Below are 22,245 nucleotides of genomic sequence, written 5' to 3'. Positions count from 1 at the left end.
TTTTCGCGGATGATGCTGTAGTATACAGATAAGTTGCAGCATTAGAAAATTGTAGCGAAATGCAGGAAGATCTGCAGTGGACAGGCACTTGGTGCAGGGAGTGGCAACTGACCCTTTACATAGACATGTAATGTATTACGAATACATAGAAAGAAGGATCCTTTATTGTATGATTATATGATAGCGGAACAAACACTGGTAGCAGTTACTTCCGTAAAATATCTGGGAATATGCGTACGGAACGATTTGAAGTGGAATGATCAGCCGGCCGGTGTGGCCGTGCGGTTCTAAGCGCTTCAGTTTGGAACCGCGTGACCGCTACGGTGGCAGGTTCGAATCCTGCCTCGGGCATGGATGTGTGTGATGTCCTTAGATTAGTTAGGTTTAAGTAGTTCTAAGTTCTAGGGGACTGCTGACCACAGATGTTAAGTCCCATAGTGCTCAGAGCCATTTGAACCATTTTTTGGAATGATCATATAAAATTAATTGTTGGTAAGGCAGGTACCAGGTTGAGATTCATTGGGAGAGTCCTTAGAAAATGTAGTCCATCAACAAAGGAGGTAGCTTACAAAACACTCGTTCGACCTATACTTGAGCATTGATCATCAGTGTGGGATCCGTACCAGATCGGGTTGACGAAGGAGATAGAGAAGATCCAAAGAAGAGCGGCGCGTTTCGTCACAGGGTTATTTGGTAACCGTGATAGCGTTACGGAGAAGTTTAGCAAACTCAAGTGGCAGACTCTGCAAGAGAGGCGCTCTGCATCGCGGTGTAGCTTGCTCGCCAGGTTTCGAGAGGGTGCGTTTCTGGATGAGGTATCGAATATATTGCTTCCCCCTACTTATACCTCCCGAGGAGATCACGAATGTAAAATTAGAGAGATTCGAGCGCGCACGGAGGCTTTCCGGCAGTCGTTCTTCCCGCGAACTATACGCGACTGGAACAGAAAAGGGAGGTAATAACAGTGGCACGTAAAGTGCCCTCCGCCACACACCGTTGGGTGGCTTGCAGAGTATAAATGTGGATGTAGATGTAGAACTAAATTTTTAGCAGTAAAAACAGTATATATTCTCTAGATGTAACATGTTATTTACTGTATAATTATAACTACTTGACAGAAAATAACATCAGCTGTTTCTTGCTAGCACTATTTTACATCGCAGAATACGCAAAGTAGCCGGAATCACCGTGTTATAAGAGTAAACTCAGCCGTGCAGAAGAATATCAGGCACTCGTTAAGCTTTCACTGTTAGCCATAGTATCGTAGAACGTCGAGAATAACAGTGAAGCTCTCCTACTTTTAGACTGTACGAAACTATACTGTAAATTTAATTGTGCAAAAATGTCATCAGTCTAGAGAATATCATGCAAATTTCACATATGTTAAAAGAACTTACAATAAAAGTTTGTGTCCAATACTTTTTATTTTTTGCACATAAGCCATGTAATGGTAATGAGTATAGAACATTAAGAACTGCGGACACAGTATGCCTAATAGTAAACAAACAATTGTTTTATTTTCTGATGAGAAGGTAATGCAGGCGTTGAGAAACCTTTACAGAGATTCGCCTACCAACTCTCCCGAAAGATGCAAAGTACATCCTAGTAATACAGCCATAAGCCTTGAAGCCGTGGCACTTGGAGGACCAGAACATATTGCCCGTAAAATCATACCTAAAGTAAATAAATGGAAAGAGTTCATTCATTCAACTTCTTAGGACTCACCATTCTCCACACCTTTACACGAAGGCAATGAAGAAAAAAGTTTCACCTACTCCACTAGCGTCTCTTTCAATAATTTTCAGAATACAGGAACATGCGACGAAATGATCAATATTTAGATACTCATCACTATTCTTCAGGGAGAAATAATATCAACGGTAAGTTTTCCTGATGACATTCCTACCCTCAGTGAAAGAGAGAATGAATTACAGAACCTGCTCAATAGATTTACCCGTTTAATGAGGACAGAAAATGGAGTGGCAGAAAATTGCAGAAAGGCGAAAGTAACGAGGACTAGCAGACATGAGAAAATCGAGAAAGTTGAAATTAGAATTGTTGATCACGAAATAGACGAAATTAAGGAATTCTGCTACCTTGGAAGCAAAATAGCTCACGATGGACGGAGCAAGGAGGACATCAAAACCAGGATATTCTTAGTACTAGTACCAGAGTTATTCGGAAAGTAGGGTCTGATTGGTCACGAAATGGAAATCCTGGAAAAATCAAAAATGTTTTATTTGTAATAGTTAGCTATTCCCTCCAGGTACTTCTCTACACAGTCGCCGCTGCTACTTAGACACTTGTCGCAGCATTATACTAACATCCTAATACTCTCATGGTACAAGGCAGGCTCGTGCGCTTTCCGCCAAATCTTTACGGCGGACTGCAGCTCGTTATCTGTGCCAGAATGTCGTCTTCAAAGCCAGCAGCTCATGCGAGCAGAGAAGCAGTGGGAGCCAATTACGAGCTGTATTGTGGGTGATCAAACACTTCCCATCGAAGACACTGCAAGAGCATCTTTACTGCCCTTGGATAGCGCGGCCGTAAATTGTACTGAAGAAGGAAACGTATGATAGTTATAGGGCTGCATGGCATCAAGCAAAAATTCTGACCAGGTCCTCACACTTGGCAAGAGACACTATCTTCCAGGCATCTTTACGTGCTCATTGTGCACTCAGAACTGAAAAGAGCGACGTGACGCGATCGATGGGCATACTACAGACGTTATCCAGCACACCTGTGAAAAGCTAAGGATTTTCACTGTGGTTTCCATTTAGCGTCTGATCGGACTTTACTTTCCGAATGGCCCTTAATCTGAACAAATAATTTCTGAGAATATACGTGCGAAGCACAACACTGCATGGTAGTGACACATACAGAAAATCTAAAAGTTTGAGATGTAGTGCTACAGAAGAATGATGAAAATCAAGTGGACTAGCAAAATAAGGTATGAGGAGATTTCCCGCAGAATCGGCGAAGAATGGAATTTATAGAATGCACTGACGTGCAGAAGGGACCGGATGATGGGACTTGTCTTAAGACTTCAGGGAATAACCTCCATGGTACTAGAAGGACCACCAGGGCCAAAGACTGTAGGAGGAGACAGAGCTGGAATACACCCAAAAATAATTGAAGACGTTGAGTGCGAATCCTACTCTGAGATGAAGAGTTTAGAGTAGGTGAGGAATTCGTGGCGGACCGCATCAATCACGTCACAAGACTGACGACCGAGAAACAAATTCTTCTTGTCCTAATACATGGAATTGAGGTATGGGCTCTAACAATAAAAAAGAACAGAAAAGTACAGTCAACGTAGGTGAGACTTTTGAGAGCTGATGAAGCGACAGGAAAGAAATTTGCAAATAAGCACAGAATTAGATAGAGGAATTATAACTGTTGTTACACGAAAATATGCAAAAAATGATTCAGACAGAGTGGATCCAAAAATATATGTGCGTATCACTATGGGCACCAAGACCAATGTGATGACCGAAGAAAAGATGAAAAAAAGGCTGGTGGAAGACATTCCTCTCCACTTACACACAAGGATTCTACTACGACGGGATGGTGTTCCGCCACATTGCGCTGTGGCTGCGAGACGACATTTGGCTAAAGTATTCTGATGCAGGTGGATAGGATGTTGTATTCCTCAAGATTGCTGACCCAGATTGCCTGATTTCAGACAACTAAACGGTTAGGTATCGGGTTATGTGAAATGCACTACTGGGCATTAAAATTGCTACACTAAGAAGAAATGCAAATAATAAACGGGTATTCATTGGACAAACATATTATACTAGAACTGACACGTGATTACATTTTCACGCAATTTGGGTGCATAGATCTTGAGAAATTAGTACTCCGAACAACCACCTCTGGCCGTAATAACGGCCTTGATACGCCTGGGCATTGAGTCAGAGCTTGGATGGCGTATAGAGGTACAACTGCCCATGCAGCTTCAACACGATACCACAGTTCATCAAGAGTAGTGACTGGCGTATTGTGACGAGCCAGTTGGTCGGCCACCATTGACCAGACGTTTTCAATTGGTGAGGGCCAGCAGTCGAACATTTTCTGTATCCAGAAAGGCCCGTACAGGACCTGCAACATGCGGTCGTGCATTATCCTGCTGAAATGTAGGGTTTCGCAGGGATCGAATTAAGGGTAGAGCCACGGGTCGTAACACATCTGAAATGTAACGTCCACTGTTCAAAGTGCCGTCAATGCGAACTAGATGTGACCGAGACGTGTAACCAGTGGCACCCCATACCATCACGCCGGGTGATACGCCAGTATGGCGATGGCGAATACACGCTTCCAATGTGCGTTCACCGCGATGTCGCCAAACACGGTTGTGACCATCATGATGCTGTAAACAGAACCTGGATTCATCCAAAAAATGACGTTTTGCCATTAGTGCACCCAGGTTCGTCGTTAGTACACCATCGCAGGCGCTCCTGTCTGTGATACAGCGTTAAGGGTAACCGCAGACACGGTCTCCGAGCTGATAGTCCATTCTGCTGCAAACGTCGTCGAACGGTTCGTGTAGATGGTTGTTGTCTTGCAAACGTCCCCATCTGTTGACTCATGGATCGAGACGTGGCTGCACGAGCCGTTACAGCCATGCGGATAAGATGCCTGTCATTTCGACCGCTAGTGATACGAGGCCGTTGGGATCCAATACGGCGTTCCGTATTACCCTCCTGAACCCACCGATTCCATATACTGCTAACAGTCATTGGATCTCGACCAACGCGACCAGCAGTGTCGCGATACGACAAATCGCAATCGCGATAGGCTACAATACGACATTTATCAAAAGTCGGAAACGAGATGGTACGCATTTCTCCTCCTTACACGAGGCATCACAACAACGTTTCACATGGCAACGTCAGTCAACTGCTGTTTGTGCATGAGAAATCGTCTGGAAACTTTCCTCGTGTCACCACGGTTTAGGTGTCGTCACCGGCGCCATCCTTGTGTCAATGCTCTGAAAAGCTAAACATTTGCATATCACAGCATCTTCTTCCTGTCGGTTAAATGTCATGTCTGCAGCACTTCATCTTCGTCGTGCAACAATTTTAATGTCCAGTAGTGTACTTCAGTAACTAAATACAACTGAAAAGCTAGACGCAAGAACTATTTGTGGAGCATGTGTCCCGCAATGGAGACAAATTTACCTCAGCAGTACAAGCTGCATTTGCATCAAAATTCACAGGAGTGAGGATGCCTAACCGGAATACTGTACGGAACCTCATCACGAGGTTTCGAAGGATTGGAAGCGTTCATAATACTCCAAAATCATGGAGGCCATCGATAACAAGTAATAAGAATTATATGCTGCTACGTGAGGATAGAAGATAACGGAGAAAAATTTTCAAGTGGGCCAGAAATTGGTTCAGATTTTTTCGACCCATTTACCTGACACTCTCGTACTTACGTTTTAACCTTAACCTAGTATGTAAAACTCTCTTCATTATATTTCCGTTAGAGTTCCATGACTAACTTTATTCAATGGGTAAATTACCATAATAGATTCCACTTTTGCTCAAAATATGAGACGGTGCGACTAAATGTTATAAGCGCTACCACCCTTGTTAAGGCAAGGTAGCTGAGCCAACTTTCAACTAACTTCGTGCTACTGAGCCTAAACTGGCCGGCTGCTGCCAGTTATCTTGTTAGCGAGCTAACGCGCCAGCTAAAGCCTCCGTAGTCCCTTCGTTAAACCTTCTGTGGGCGGGAGAGGGTCCCACACTTGCCGCCTCAAGCGCCGCCACCTCCACCACTTATCTGTCCTCGTTTCTCATCTGCAGGCATAAATCTCACCGGCAGACTGATATTACTCTCGCCGTAAATCTTTTTGCCTTTTAGCTTTTTCCATTCTTCAGACACCGTTTCGCTTCAGATATTTGAGATACCGGTAAGTATTTGTATCACTGGTGTGGATCTAACTGAATGATAGCTAGTTTTCGAGCAACTAAGCCTATCCTGAATTCTTCTATTCCGAATTTTCTTTTTAAATATGGTAACATGGGCAGCACTCGTATTTAACTTACGCAACTCTTGAATGAGAAAAGACTTCTTTCATAGAGAATTTCAGTTTCATTGTTCATCTCGGTTTTAATCCGGAGTTGCATACTCGGTAGACACGCGAAAAAAGTGTCAATATTAGTAAGTAGCTGTTTACAATTAACAGTCTCAATCTCCACTAACAATTTTTCCCCATATTCGTAAACGCAAATATTTCTAACTACTTTAGTAGACATCCCATTATAGACAAATTCTCCATCTTCCGGAGGACATTACTCTGTTATTCGAACACCATATTGAATTTACTGACCGGTCTAACGACTTTCTCAATCCCTGAATACGGGTTACAAACATTTCGATCACATATCAACCTCCAAGAGACCATTCAATCAATTTTTCTTGTAATGTATTAAGAAATATAGTAGTTTGTTCTTATATAACAGAGCAGCAATAATAAACACGTCAATCAATTTTTTCCAGTGTATTCACCAGATTCGTTTTTCTCTCTTTTTCTCTCATCCGGCATAGCCTGGTTAACATTTCAAACTGCTTATTAGTTTACTACCCCCATTCCGTAGCAACGATCCTGAAGTGGTGCTCCGTTAGGAGGCATCAGGTTGGGATCCGGGGATGAAGAAATTGTCGTCTCAGGTACTTGGCCGGCAGGGAGAGGGGAGGCGGCGGCATAAATTCCTGATTACCAAACTTTTCAGCACTGCGTTACATCTCTAAACCCTCCACTGTGTCCCAAGAGCTGAGGATGTTAAAATAGCCTTACGCCGGAGTCCTCAGCTATCTCCGTAATCATCATCGCCAACATACATAATTCACTCTTCACACTTCCATTGCAGTCATCTACGCCAAAACTGTTATACGTGAGACATCAGACTTGCCCCCAGCCGTAATGCTCTCAGTTATAAAAGCCCGCACCAGGCCGGCATTGAATAAATAGAATTTACCACTTAAGTCATAATAGAAATCATCTTATAAATGTCTTCCAAACTGGTGTCTTAGTTGCCCAATTATTCCTTCTCCTTCCTAATTTAGTTGTATTTCTCTTTCTTGCTACTTTCTCCGTCTGACGAGCTTTTCGCATCTTCAGTTTTTGATTGGCCACATAATTTGTCCGTTGCACTGGTTCACTTGCTGAGCAATAATTACACAACTCTATTTTTACACGTATTTATGTGTAATAAGGAAACTTCCGAATGTCAAGACCGCATAATCCATGAGCTAATAAGTAAGCGATCTCCTTATCGTTACCGTTCAGATCTTACTAAGAGGTTTCATGCTCTTTCATTAACGCAGTCGAATACAGTTACCTGTTATCCCCATCCAGAACCCTATAGATGTCGACGTTTATATGTCTTAAAATATTGCTCTTTGTTAGTGTAGTGAACGAGTAAGGCCGTTTATGGCCATTATACACGATCCAGTCATATTAATGTGACCACTACCTCTGTTCGACATCAACGAGCAATAACCACTATTACATGACAGGTGGCAGCTCTAGCAGGGTTGTTGTTGTTGTTGTTGTGGTCTTCAGTCCGGAGATTGGTTTGATGCAGCTCTCCATGGTACTCTATCCTGTGCAAGCTTCTTCATCTCCCAGTACCTACTGCAACCTACATCCTTCTGAATCTGCTTAGTGTATTCATCTCTTGGTCCCCCTCTATGATTTTTACCCTCCACGCTGCCCTCCAATACTAAAATGGTGATCCCTTGATGCCTCAGAACATGTCCTACCAACCGATCCCTTCTTCTGGTCAAGTTGTGCCACAAACTTCTCTTCTCCCCAATCCTATTCAATACCTCCTCATTAGTTATGTGATCTACCATCTAATCTTCAGCATTCTTCTGAAGCACCACATTTCGAAAGCTTCTATTCTCTTCTTATCTAAACTATTAATCGTCCATGTTTCACTTCCATACATGGCTACACTCCATACAAATACTTTCAGAAAAGACTTCCTGACACTTAAATCTATACTCGATGTTAACAAATTTCTCTTCTTCAGAAACGCTTTCCTTGCCACTGCCAGTCTACATTTTATATCCTCTCTACTTCGACCATCATCAGTTATTTTGCTCCCCTAATAGTAAAACTCCTTTACTACTTTAAGCGTCTCATTTCCTAATCTAATTCCCTCAGCATCAACCAACTTAATTCGACTACATTATATTATCTTCGTTTTGCTTCTGTTGATGTTCATCTTATATACTCCTCTCAAGACACTGTCCATTCCATTCAACTGCTCTTCCAAGTCCCTTGCTGTCTCTGACAGAATTACAATGTCATCGGCGAACCTCAAAGTTTTTATTTCTTCTCCATGGATTTTAATACCTACTCCAATTTTTTCTTTTGTTTCCTTTACTGCTTGCTCAATATACAGATTGAATAACATAGGGGAGAGGCTACAACCCTGTCTTACTCCCTTCCCAACCACTGCTTTCCTTTCATGTCCCTCGACTCTTATAACTGCCATCTGGTTTCTGTACAAATTGTAAATAGCCTTCCGCTCCCTGTATTTTACCCTTACCACCTTTAGAATTTGTCAAAAGCTTTCTCTAAGTCTACAAATGCCAGAAACGTAGGTTTGCCTTTCCTTAATCTTTCTTCTAAGATAAGTCGTAAGTCAGTATTGCCTTACGTGTTCCAGTATTTCTACGGAATCCAAAATGATCTTCCCCGAGGTCGGATTCTACTAGTATTTCCATTCGTCTGTAAAGAATTCGTGTTAGTATTTTGCAGCTATGGCTTATTAAACTGATTGTTCGGTAATTTTCACATCTGTCAACACCTGCTTTCTTTGGGATTGGAATTATTATATTCTTCTTGAAGTCTGAGGGTATTTCGCCTGTTTCATACATCTTGCTCACCAGATGGTAGAGTTTTGTCAGGACTGGCTCTCCCAAGGCCGTCAGTAGTTCCAATGGAATGTTGTCTACTCCGGGGGCCTTGTTTCGACTCAGGTCTTTCAGTGCTCTGTCATACTCTTCACGCAGTACCGTATCTCCCATTTCATCTTCATCTACATCCTCTTCCATTTCCATAATATTGTCCTCAAGTACATCGCGCATGTATAGACCCTGTATATACTCCTTCCACCTTTCTGCTTTCCCTTCTTTGCTTAGAACTTAGTTTCCATCTGAGCTCTTGATGTTCATACAAGTGGTTCTCTTATCTCCAAAGGTCTCTTTAATTTTCCTGTAGGCAGTATCTATCTTACCCCTAGTGAGATGTGCCTCTACATCCTTACATTTCTCCTCCAGCCATCCCTGCTTAGCCATTTTGCACTTCCTGTCGATCTCATTTTTGAGACGTTTGTATTCCTTTTTGCCTGCTTCATTTATTGCATTTTTATATTTTCTCCTTTCATCAGTTAAATGCAATATTTCTTCGGTTACCCAAGGATTTCTACGAGCCCTCGTCTTTTTACCTACTTGATCCTCTGCTGACTTCACTGCTTCATCCCTCAAAGCTACCCATTCTTCTTCTACTGTATTTATTTCCCCCATTCCTGACAATTGTTCCCTCATGCTCTCCCTGAAACTCTGTACAACCTCTGGTTCTTTCAGTTTATCCAGGTCCCATCTCCTTAATTTCCCACATTTTTGCAGTTTCTTCAGTTTTAATCTACAGGTCATAACCAATATATTGTGGTCAGAGTCCACATCTGCCCCTGGAAATGTCTTACAATTTAAAACCTGGTTCCTAAATCTCTGTCTCACCATTATATAATCTATCTGATACCTTTTAGTATCTCTAGGGTTCTTCCATATATACAACCTTCTTTCATGATTCTTAAACCAAGTGTTAGCTATGATTAAGTTGTGCTCTGTGCAAAAGTCTACTAGGTGGCTTCCTCTTTCATTTCTTAGCCCCAATCCATATCCACCTACTACGTTTCCTTCTCTCGCTTTTCCTACACTCAAATTCCAGTCACCCATGACTATTACATTTTCATCTCCCTTCACTATCTGAATGTAGGTATATAAATCGCATGGGGGGGGAGGGAGGGGGGAGGGGGACGCGGAATACAATGCAGTCGTTGTCGTTCTGCAGAGAAACAGCGATTTATCTAACGTCAAAAAGGGCATATTCATTAGCTTTTAGGTCAAGGGCGGAAGCTTAGTTTGTTAACTGTTTGCGGGGCTCCATAGTTAAAGCATATCGTGCATGGCAAAATGGCTCTATCCACATCTCGCGCCCAAGCAACTGTAGTGTAGCACGGGCCATAGATAGTGATGAACGACGACTGCAGAGATGTGTACTGGTGAACAGACCTGCGACCAAGCGGCTACTGACAGTGTCTCGCCAAGGACCGTTCAGCGGAAGCTTCTGTGTATGGACTTCTGCAGCATATGCGTGGTTCATGCACCCGTGCTGACTGCTGCTCATCGGCGACGAAGACTGGAATTTTCACGCCCATATCGCAACTGGACGTTCACAGAGTGGTGTCAGGTGGCTCACAGTGTACATGCGTGGTTCGAAGCGCATCAGAATGAGTTTACCATTTTCTCCTGGTCACCAAATTCTACGGATTTAAACCAAATCCAGAATATGTGGATCTATTTCGGGCGCTCTGATCGCGTCATGGGTCCCCAACCGAGAAACCTAGCACAGCTGGCCACGGACGTGGTGTCAGCATGGCTCCACGGCCCTATCGGTACTTTGCAGGACCTCAGTAGCTCTCTTCCTGCACATCCGCGCCGGAAAAGTTGCTTATTCAGGCTTTTGACAGGTGGTGACATTAATGTGACTGCAGGTGTATCTGCGGGTTTCTCGCCTATGTGAAAAATGAATGTCGTTAATCACCTTATTCCAGTTTCTGTTAATGGTGTCAGTTCCAGTTCCCTTGCGTAGGAAGTCACTGATGGACCAAAGGCTTGATATCAGAAAGTTAACTGGGTCTTAAGCGCCTCATGGGCCGCAGAGTTGGAACCAGGAATAAGCCAGTTGATTGGATTTATGGGCTTTCTGAGACTCGCTGTGGTAAACAATCAGCGCTGATCTGAGGTACCGTTAGCACTTTCCGCGACGTTCGAGGGTTGTATAGGATGGTGATGGTATGCGATACGGCACTACAAAAACTAACTTCCCTAAATGCTCTACGAGCGAAGGTAGGAGCATTATCATTGACTATTGTTTGGAAAGAACAAAATAAGAAATTATTTTATCAAGTTGCTAAACTGTCAAACCTACCGTCATACACCAACTTCATGCAAGCCACATTAAACGGTTGAAACGTTCACCACAACAGTGTACTTACTGACTCTCATATTGCGAAGAAGAAGCGTCCTAAATAATCCACAGATGTTTTTTCCATCGGTTGCTCTTTCCGACCAGAGTGCAGCAAACATCAATGAGAATTGGAAATGGGCTTGGCAGACTGATATTCCTTGACTACCTTCCTAGTGTCGGAATTAAGAGATGGCCACATAAGATGCTCTTTAATCTTCACTATGAGCTTAAAACTAACCAAATGACCACCACACGAAGAATGATGAAAATATTTAAATATAGCCGGGAGACAAATCTTTAACTTCCCATTGTAGGGTAAGAGACCTTTGTTAATACCATGCTATCTGCTTCCCAATAAGGAACAGATCGTTAAACTTGATGCCGCTCCTGCAGCTCCTCCAAACTTCGGAAAAGCGATGAAATCTCGGTTAGCATAGTTCTGCACTTCATTGATGATAATCACTTGATTACACGGTCTCAGTGCATTGGCCAGCAGATTGTTATAAACCTTTATATGCTTTGCGACAGAACGGAAAGCTGAAATTCGAATTGTCCATTGAGCTATTCTGACAGTCCTACGGGGTCTAGCCAGTCCCCACGTTAACGATTGACAGTTTCTAATAAGAATTGTCAATGATTCAAATAAAACTTAAATATTTCCGGGCCAAATAAGATTACCAATGTTTATAACTTATATATAATTTAACCTCTGCTACTGAGAAAGATCTCGACACATACGCGAGGGACTAACAAACTTTGTCAAGTTCTTGTAATACGATGGCAGCGACTCCCGAAACTGAGGCATCGGTTTGAGAAATAAACTAACACTGAACATTCAGAATGGCTAACACAGCAGAGTTACTGACAGACTGCTTCGACGGACAGAATGCTGAACAATGGGTATCCGAACACTTAATGGCTCTCCCGCTCGACAAAATTCTTTCAAGGAGACGGCTAGTTGAGCGAAATTCGTAATGAACTTTGTGAACTTGTTCACCATTCAGACGAAACGTGCCAACCAAGTCCTAAAGTTACAAACAGCCTTGGTGTATTCGTTATCAATCTTAATGCCACTGACAGACACTAGATGACGCAGGAAAGAAATCTGGGATTGGGCGAAATGAACTTTAGTGGATTTGACTGTCAAACCCACCTCCATAAAAGAGTAAAACACCTGTCTGAAGTGCTGAAGGTACTCACTGACGGACTTACAATAAACAGCCACATCGTTCGCATAATGAAAGTTCAGTTTGCCCAAAACGGAGTGTAGCAAACATGGCAAGACTGTTTCGCTAGCTGGCAACCTGAAGATTTTGAATTGAAACAAGTCCCACTCCATGCAGAAAGCAGTCAGAGTTTTGGATTCTTCAGTCACAAGTATCTGGTGGGAGGCTCGATTAATATCCAAAACCGTGAAATAGCGCACTTCGCAGACCAAGTAAAGTACTTATAAAGGTCAGGCAATGGCAACAACTCTAAAGCTATCTTCTGATTAAGTGCTCGGTATTCCAAAATGGGACCGTAATCTTCCCCATTGTCCTTGGAAACCAAAAACATTGGTGAGGCACAAAGGAAAGTATGAAGATTTACCAACCTGCTCTGCAAGCATTTTATCAATATTCTTCCTTAATTCCTGCATTTTTGGCTGCGATAACCGGTAAGAAGAGCGACGCACCAAAATTTGGTTAGTTAGTTGTTTCTGAGACTCCAATTGTCGGTTACACCCAACTGTTCAGTGAGAACATCAGAAATTCCATAATAAACTTAGTAACTGTTCAGCTTCGTCTTTCCCCAGATGTCGGACATCAAACTCAATCGGTCAAATCAAAACTATTAACTAGTGGAAGTGAATCGTTACTACATGGCCCTTTCTAGGATGAAATTAAAATACCAGATTATTTCCAGAGTTGTCCAACGCAAAACCCATTTTGTCTATAATATTACACCCCAAATAATAAATCAGTAGACGGATGTTCAGCATCAAAAATTTTAATAGGCCGTGAAAATTGCTGAATCCTTAAATTACCCTATATTTTCCGATAAAAGATAATGACTGACGATTAACAATTTAAACATGTTCATCCAGTGGTCTTAAAGTGGGCAATTTACTTACATTACTACTCTTGAGATGCGAAGCGTAATTAGGCTACGAAATATTGCTGTCAGAATCCTGCAGTCTACAGACCGGTTCGTGATTAATGGAAGTGCACTTAAAAGATAGAGAGGACTTACTGAGGACTTACGGCTTCCACTTAATTGGTTACACCCCTCTGGTAGCAACATATTCGGATCCCCCAGCCTCATTTCTGCAAACATCATCTGATCATATCTTTCTCACGCCACATGGAACACTTCAGAGCAAAATGTTCCAGTTTATTATACCTAAAACAATTTCCGCTGTCTCATTCATGTTAGCTACTCCCATGACAGCGAGGGGAATAAATTCAAAACAAGATACTCTTTTGCTTCGCAAGCCTCTTTTCGTGACCAGCGAAACTAATGCTTTCTACATCTCATGCTACTTTTTTCTGATGCAAAGCAATAGCTGCATCTCTTCATTTATATTAGGGATAGCGTTATTTCACTGATCTCAACACACAATGCTAACTGAGCACATATAATATTCTCAATATACTTCACAACGATAGCTTGTTGATCTTGTGCCATAAAATATTGTTTCTTAATTAATTAACTTCTCAGTCTCTCTGATAGGCCTTGTTTAGCAATCGTATCGCGCAAACCACTCGAGGAACTTCCTTATCGAATTAACTGATCAATCATACTAGCCAACTGTACATTAGTTAATGGGTAACATCTCTGAATAACTGCAAGATCGGGTATATGAAGGGCGTTAACCTACTGTTGGAATTTAACTGACAAATACAAAAATTCTAGAGTTTGGTCACTGATCTCCCTTGACAGTTCAGTAATCTCGTGTAAAATGCTCATAATACGAAAGGAAACAGACTAAAACGCTCCATAACTTCGCCATTCTGTGAAATAACTTATACCCAATCATTCTGTACCCTTAACTGCTGCAGGCCGGAGTGGCCGAGCGGTTCTAGGCGCTGCAGCCTGGAAACGCGCTACCGCTACGGCTGCAGGTTCGAATCCTGCCTCAGGCATGGATGTATGTGATGTCCTTAGGTTAGTTAGGTTTAACTAGTTCTAAGTTCTAGGGGACTGATGACCTCAGGAGTTAAGTCCCATAGTACTCAGAGCCATTTGAACCTTAACTGCTCATAAGAAATTTCTTTCCACTGCAGTAGATTAGTGCAGTGTTGGGGTTCACTTAAGTTTCCCTGCAAATCTCTGATTTCTGCCCCTTACTTTACATCAGTGTCAATTTTAAGCAAAACCCATACCCAGTTACTTAAATGATTGAGTTGAGCTCACCCGAAGTAAATAATGAAATTACAATTAAATCCAGACCAGTAACCGCTTACAGGCGTTGATAAATATTTGAAAATGTGTGCCCCGACCGGGACTTTTTTTTTAGTGATCTAGTTTTGTTCGTTATTGTTCGTTGCGTTTGTTCGGGGCAGAGGTCTTTGACACCCGTTCAAGTTTAGGTTTGATCCGTTCAGTCAGTTTTTTTTATTACAGAGGGCAGCTAACCCTCTGACTGAATACGCTGAGCTACCGTGCCGGCTTATCTGAGGTCATCAGTCCCCTAGACTTAGAACTACTTAAACCTAACTAACCTAAGGACATCACACACATCCATGCCCGAGACAGGATTCGAAAATGCGATCGTAGCAGCCGCGTGGTTCCGGACTATCAGACTGAGCCACCGAGGACACAGAGGATAATGCGACTGCAGGGACTCATCTCTGGCACGCTCCCTGTGAGACCCACACACTACATTCGTAGTCCCCCTGCCCACTATACTCAATACTTGCGTCAGTCAGTCTACCGATTCCCGTAAGAGATCGGGCAATGTGAGTGCAACCGCACTGAAGAAGATCATTGGCCGGTAATCCCTATATATATGAAGATGGTATCTGTTCTTTCGGACATGTCCGAAAGAGACTCTAGATAAACGAAACTCGCTTGACCTACCTCGCTGAGGACTGTGGGACTCATCTGTACGGGGAAGTCAATCACACCACAGAGACTCCAACTGTGTCCTCAGCTGGCTTGTTCCGAATTTGTAGTTTGCATATGAGTTGGTCTTTCTTGCGATTCTCGATGCTGAATACCTCACTAACAGCCACGATTGAAAACAGAATTACCTATGAACAAAAAACATCCGAACAGTACACAATACTCGAAATAATTTTACAAACTAATTTTTACTTTTTACGCCTTTTCAAGTTCATGCACCCCTGCAACCACGCTCTTCTATGATTTAAATGTTGTGGCATGCAAGGACTTGGAATCGGTAAGGAATCAGGCCCCCAAAACGTAAATTGTTGTCCATAAAGGAATTAGTAAAATTAATATTTCCATTGTCTCTTTTAAACACATGAACTTTATCACGTGCAATCAAATGGAAGAAAACAATCAAAACATTTAATAACTGAAAATTTAGTAGACATTAAGAACGCTAACACAAGTCTCAAAGAAAAAAAAATACATCAGTAGTCAACAAATCAATTTAGAGCTTTATGTGCAGCAAATGAAAGGAGGGAATGGGCAGTCGTAAAATATAAGCTTGGCTAAATCAAGAAAATATTACTTTTAAACTCTTTAGGTAAAATGGTAATGACTCAGGCTTATTGCATGAAAGAATGTATAAATATAATTTAAACGACAATGCCCACGGGGCTTCCACTAAAACAACAAGCAGTTAAATTAATCCTGAGTACAAAATCAAATCACACACAGGCACCAAGAATTGAAATTAGAAACTTAGTCTCAGACCCACTAAACAAGAATGACTATGGAACAAATAGTCAGAAACCTTTGGCAATGTAGGTTAGCCACCTGGTAAAAATAAAATCAAATTAACTCAAACCTAAAACGCCTAATATTATTATCCCCATGACCCAGCAGATAGGTTGCAATGTTTGCACAGTCTACACACTACCGTGCTTATCAGTGGGCAACAGCGCCTACGATTCAGTAACTCCACTTTGCCTGTTGTGAATTTTGTAGCAAATTACTATCAGATTACATTTCAGGGCCTTCTGACAGATGTGCTTCTTGGGTGTATACGCTAGCAGAGTGGTGCCATTCACCTGTTCGGTATAACATTCAGTTCCAGCAACTGCCCGTAGCGTCCATGCCCCAAATAACTGTATGCACTTGCCTTTGGCTGATCATCTTCCAACGACTGGTGAAAAACGACGAAGAGCAAGATGATGTGGACCGCTGTTAAGGCAGCCCAGCACAGTCACGGATGACCCCTGGCGAATCGTGAACATGGCCACTGCTTAGCAACAAGCAAAGAGGTTACATATCTAAACAGCACACCAGCCACTAACCCGTCCTTGAAGATCACTCCGTACAGGAAAGTCTCTCACAGAATGACCCGATAAACAAATGAATAACTGGACATGTGATGAGCCTTCTTCTATCAGTTCACCAAATGTCCTCAATAGATCAGTTAACATTGTTAATTGTAATCTTAGAAGTAATGTAACAATGTTAATTGCCCATAAACGATTTCATAGCCTCAGAGAATAATAAACCCAAATACTTGTGCGTATGACTTTCGTTGAAGGACATGCAGTGATTGGACACAGACTTGGCAGACCAGTGAATGATTTCGTTCAAGTTGCTGGGCAACTACACTTTCTCCACTGAAAGAAAAATAGATAACAAGGTTGCCTTAAAGGAAGATGCTGGTGTTGGTTGCAACTTCACACAGAAGAAGAACACCAGAGAGAAGAGTCATTACTTCACGCCACGTCAATCTCAAGTGAAGATGAAAGAAGTCAAAATATACATACATCAAAAAAAAGTTTTTCATCACCTCGGTTCAGAGAGTTCTGGAACCTGTACAGAAAACTGGAATAGAGGTCATCATTTCCGCCATTTTTATTGCTCATGAAAACCACACACTGCATGTTCTACCGCCATACAGTGGTGGCCCAGATTGCTGTACGCTCCGGCACCTCTAATACCCAGTAGCACGTCCTCTTGCATTGATGCATGCCTATATTCGATGTGGCATACTATTCACAATTTCATCAGGGCACTGTTGGTCCAGATTGGTCCACTCCTCAACGGCAATTCGGCGCAGATCCCTCAGAGTGGTTGGTGGATCACGTCGTCCATAACCAGACCTTCTCAATCTATCCCAGATCTGTTCGATAGGATTCATGTCTGGAGAACAGACTGACCGAGCGGTGTCGTTATCTTGAAAGAAGTCATTCACAAGATGAGCTCGATGGGGCAGCGAATTGTCGCCCATGAAGACGAATGCCTCACCAACATGCTACCGATATGGTTGCACCATTGGTCGAAGGATGGCATTCACGTGTCGCACAGCCGTTACAGCGCCTTCCATGGCCATCAGAGCGTACGTTGGCCCCACATATTGCCACCCCAAAACAGCATGGAACATGCACATTGCTGCAATCGCTGGACAATGTGTCTAAGGAGTTCAGCCTCACCAGGTTGCCTCCAAACACGTCTCCGACGATTGTCTGGTTGAAGGTATATTCGACACTCATCGATTAAGAGACCGTGGTGCCAATCCTGATCGGACCATTAGGCATGTTGTTGGGCCCATCTATATTGCGATGCATGGTGTCGTGGTTGCAAAGAAGGACCTCGCCATGGACGTCGGGAGTGAAGTTGCACACCTTGCAGCCCGTTGCGCACAGTTTGAGACATAAGACGACGACCTGTCGCTGCACGAAAAGCATTATTCCACGCAGCGGCGTTGCTGTCAGTGTTCCTCAGAGCCGTAATCCGTAGGTAGCGGTCATCCACTGCATTAGTAGTCCTTGGGCGGCCTGAGCGAGGCATGTCAACAACAGTTCCTGTCTCTCTGTAACTCCTCCGTGTACGAACAACATTGCTTTGGTTCACTCAGAGATTCCTGCACACTTGTTGAGAGCCCTTCCTGGCTTAAAGTGACAATGCGGACGCGATCTAACGGCGGGATTGGTCGTCTAGGCAGGGTTGGACTATAGACAACACAAGCCGTGTACGTCCTTCCTGGTGGAATGACTGGAACTGATCGGCTGTGGTAACCCTCCGTCTAATATGCGCTGCTCATGCACGCTTGTTTACATCTTTGGGCGGGTTTAGTGACACCTCTGAAGTCAAGGGGACTGTGTGACATAATATCCACAGTCAACGTCTATCTTCAGGGGTTCTTCAGTGGTGATGCAAACCGTTTTTTTTTTTATATATGTGTAGGTTCTCCATCGAGAAAACAAAAAGAATTGAGTTGACGCTGCACATTAATTTTTGTATAGGCTACTATGACAGTGACTTGAACCATGATGTAAAATACATCAAGATTCTAGGGTTGTAATTGAAGGGAAGTACTCTCGGAAGCCTCATAACCACAATTTATAATAGAAACTGAACGAAGACAGCCTTGTGATCAACGACAGTAATACCGTTAAGCTGCTTCACTTTGACTGCTTTCATTCTCTGCACAGGTGTTCCCGCGGCCCCTGGTGCGCTGCAGTGAGGCCACCAACAACGCGCTCTGGTCCAGGAGGCTGCTCGTGGTCGCCATCATCTTCCTGCTGGGCGCCGCCAACACCGTCGCTGTGGTCAGTACTTCCCTCGTCTTTCTGAATGCGTTAGCGGCGACGTTTGTACAGCATCCAACGAGCAGGCTACCACGGCGAGTGTTATTTTATGTGACAGATAATTCACGCGCGACGATGTTCTTACTGTTATATAAATATGCCATATCCATTCGGATAGCCGTAAATGATAAACAGCCGCTTCCGGAATGGGAAGCTGCGCCAGTCCAGATCGAATCGGCCTGGCGGAATAACGACGAGGGTCGGTCTTCGGGTTAGATTGGATGTGGTCTTTAGGCAGTGTGTCACAGACCACAAGGTGTATATCTCACTGATTCAAGTCTCACCTCAGGTACACGATACGCTAACATTTAGAAAATTTTCGCTCTCTGTCACATGAATAACAATAAACACAGAGCCTTTGGGTACACATATTCTGTCACGGGGGTTACTGAGTGACGACAGGAAGGTCGTCATACAGATATGCCATCTGCGTCAGTTTCACTGGAAATAAGTAGCTCCGTATGGCTTACGTGCAGATGTTTTCAGCGACTCAGAATTGAGTTCTATACGAAAATTTCTTAAATGGCTGTAGAAATGTTGAAAGCAAATGGCAACAGTTCTTCCTGGAAAAATAGTAACTGTTTTATGCACGCTTTTGTAGTTATTCTTGAGCTCCATAGCTTTGAAAGTAAGTCGAGTGCCAAATTAGCTCTATTAAATAAATATGAATAAATGTATCTCTCTACAGCAAGGAATTCGATGTTGTGAAACATCTTAAGGGATTTAAGCTTTGTGCTAGGCCAGGACTCAGAACCATACCCTTGCCTTTCGTGGACCCTGTTCCCAGGAATGTAGGAAATAGGTATTTGCAGTACGAAGTAATAAGAAGGGACATGATGTCAGCCATCTTTGAGAGAATTTTCCACAAAGACAAGGATTTCGATTAAACTCCCGGAGCAGGACACTGTTTCAATATAACAGGAAGTTAAATAAATTTGGCTTCCTTCTCAATTTGCCTCTGTCTTACACTAATATTTCCGCCACTGAATTCCTACTATATGCTATTTCCACCTAAATCTGTTTTACATATTGAAATATTTGTAGTATCGCACATTAGTTCCCCTCAATTTCCCCTTTAATTCCAGTGATTTTTCCTTTTTTTCTTCTTTTTTTTGTGGTAATATTTTCGGCTCGCAATCGGAGTGGGGTTCAAATTCCTGTCCGGATATCCAGATTTAGGTTTCCCTTGGTTTTCTTACATTGCGGCATGGTGTACCTGCTTTTCTGTTGATTTAAAGTATTTTCACCACTTTGTATTTCCGAACTTTTATTTTCTAGATCGACATATCCGATGTAACTCTATAATCAAACAAACCGTCAGAACTGCTTCTATATAAGTAATCGTTTTCTAAAGCCAAACTGATCTCATCTAATAAATCCTAACTTTTCTTTTGTGTATTATTGAGAACACCAAACTCGATGGATGTTCTGTCATGCTGATCGCGCGATTGTTCTTGGATTCACCTGCTGTCACTGCATTCTTGATTATGTTGATGATGATCTTAAAAATATACAAATGCATGTCTTAAGTCTCACATATTCTTCACACTGATTTTAATAATCATTTTGTCAGCAATTCTCGCACTGGTTTCGAAAATTCAGACGAACTGTTACCTATTCCTACTGCTTTGTTTGGTTGCAAATCTTCCAAAGCTCATTAAGCTCTGCCGCTAATATTGAACTTCCTAAGTCTTCCAGATCGACATTCATTCCTTCTATTGTCTGAGAAGATATTTCGTTCCCTCGTAGAGACCCTCGATGCACTCTTTCCATCTGTTCGTTTTCTCCTCTGCGTTTAAAGCCGAAATTTGTTTTGCTTTTACTTTTACATTCCTCATATGTCAAGTTTGATTCTTCTGTATCCAGAATCTGCCCCTCAGACGATCATTTCTTTCCGGTTTCTTCACATTTGCCCTGGATCCATTTTTCTTTAACTTACTTGAATTTCCTGTTGATTATATATCTGTATTGCCTTCAAATGCTGAACGCGTTTTATTCCCTTCCTTCGTCGATCAACTGAAGGATTTCTTCTGTTTCTCACAGTTCCTTCTCGTTTACCTTTCTTGTATCTATATCTGTCCGTCAAAATTCTGTTATTTCCATATTTAGGTATGTTCATTGCTCCCCAACTACGTCGTTTGGTACCCAATATCTACAGTCGCAGAGAACTTCTAATGCACATCATCATTCCTCAACACTCCCACTTTCTCTTATGTTTATCCTTCCTGAGGAGCTTTCTCCTCTTTCATTCCTATTACTGAGTCTGTATTCCCCCATAACACCTGCCTTTTCTTTCTGCCGCTTAGCGTTTCAACCCCCCTACAATTAATAGATTTTCATCCCTCTTTTCATACTGAATTATCCGTTCAATTCCATCATTAACTCCATTCCATCAACTTCTTCTTGTGACTTCGGCACAGGTAGCTGTTCACAGTAACTCCCTCCTTCTCCTACTTTTGAAGCCTTAACGAATTCTCTCCCTTTATGAAGTTTTCTGATATTGTTCATATTCGTCTGACCAGGTATCTCAATCAGCTTTCTCATTCACTTCACTGGCCCCCACTTTACTGGCCCCATGTAGTTTCTGTGACTGTATTTCTCTTCTAAGCTTTTCTAGCATCTCTACTACATTCAGACTTCTTACATCTCACGTTCCGACCCGTACAGTATTGCAGATTCGTTGGTTTTTAAATTTTTTTCTAATAGTCACCTGCCACTTGTCAGTTCCCTTCTAGAGATGCGAATCCAGAATCTGTTGTCAGTTTAGTTATCAGTATGCACTTTTTGTTCACTTATAAGCCACATTTCCTGTGGTTACTCTTTGTATGTCTGTAGAGCATTAGTTTTTTCTGCATACCACTGATGCGAAAGAATCACATCTTAAGTCCAGTTTGTGACCTCAAGAGCCAAAGGGTGCCCTGGTCTCTTTCGCTTGCTCTTCTATCTGTTTATTAGGAGACCATTTCTAACTTAAGTTTCACCTCTTACATTCATTTCCAGCGAAGTTCAACAGCTCTCAGATAAGATGTCCGATCCGTTTCTCCGTCGCTGGCAGGCGTGTCTTCTTGGTTTCCACACTCACAGTGACACGACTCCATAACATCCACTCCTTTGTAGATTTTTTCAAAACGTCCACCACTGATTTTTTTGCTTGTCGTCATTACATACAATCTCCTTGGTGAGTTTTTAAATATACCAGAAGAATACTGGCACAAATGAGTTGGATTCACTGTGTAATGATGGCAC

At 42.5% G+C, this 22,245-nt stretch overlaps 1 protein-coding gene across 1 annotated transcript in view; it reads left to right on the top strand.

The window, feature by feature from the left end:
* Positions 1 to 22,245, top strand: part of LOC126335781 (adenylate cyclase type 3) — an 861,859-nt gene that overhangs the window by 704,609 nt on the left and 135,005 nt on the right. The window contains exon 14 of the mRNA XM_049999243.1: positions 18,844 to 18,975. Coding sequence (XP_049855200.1) covers positions 18,844 to 18,975 — 132 coding nt within the window. The remainder of the gene's footprint in view (positions 1 to 18,843; positions 18,976 to 22,245) is intronic.

Source organism: Schistocerca gregaria, chromosome 2 (genome assembly GCF_023897955.1).
Source record: "Schistocerca gregaria isolate iqSchGreg1 chromosome 2, iqSchGreg1.2, whole genome shotgun sequence".
NCBI classification, from domain to species: Eukaryota; Metazoa; Arthropoda; class Insecta; order Orthoptera; family Acrididae; genus Schistocerca; species Schistocerca gregaria.
Note: the sequence above shows the minus strand (reverse complement) of the source record. Positions and strands in the feature narration are given on the sequence as shown.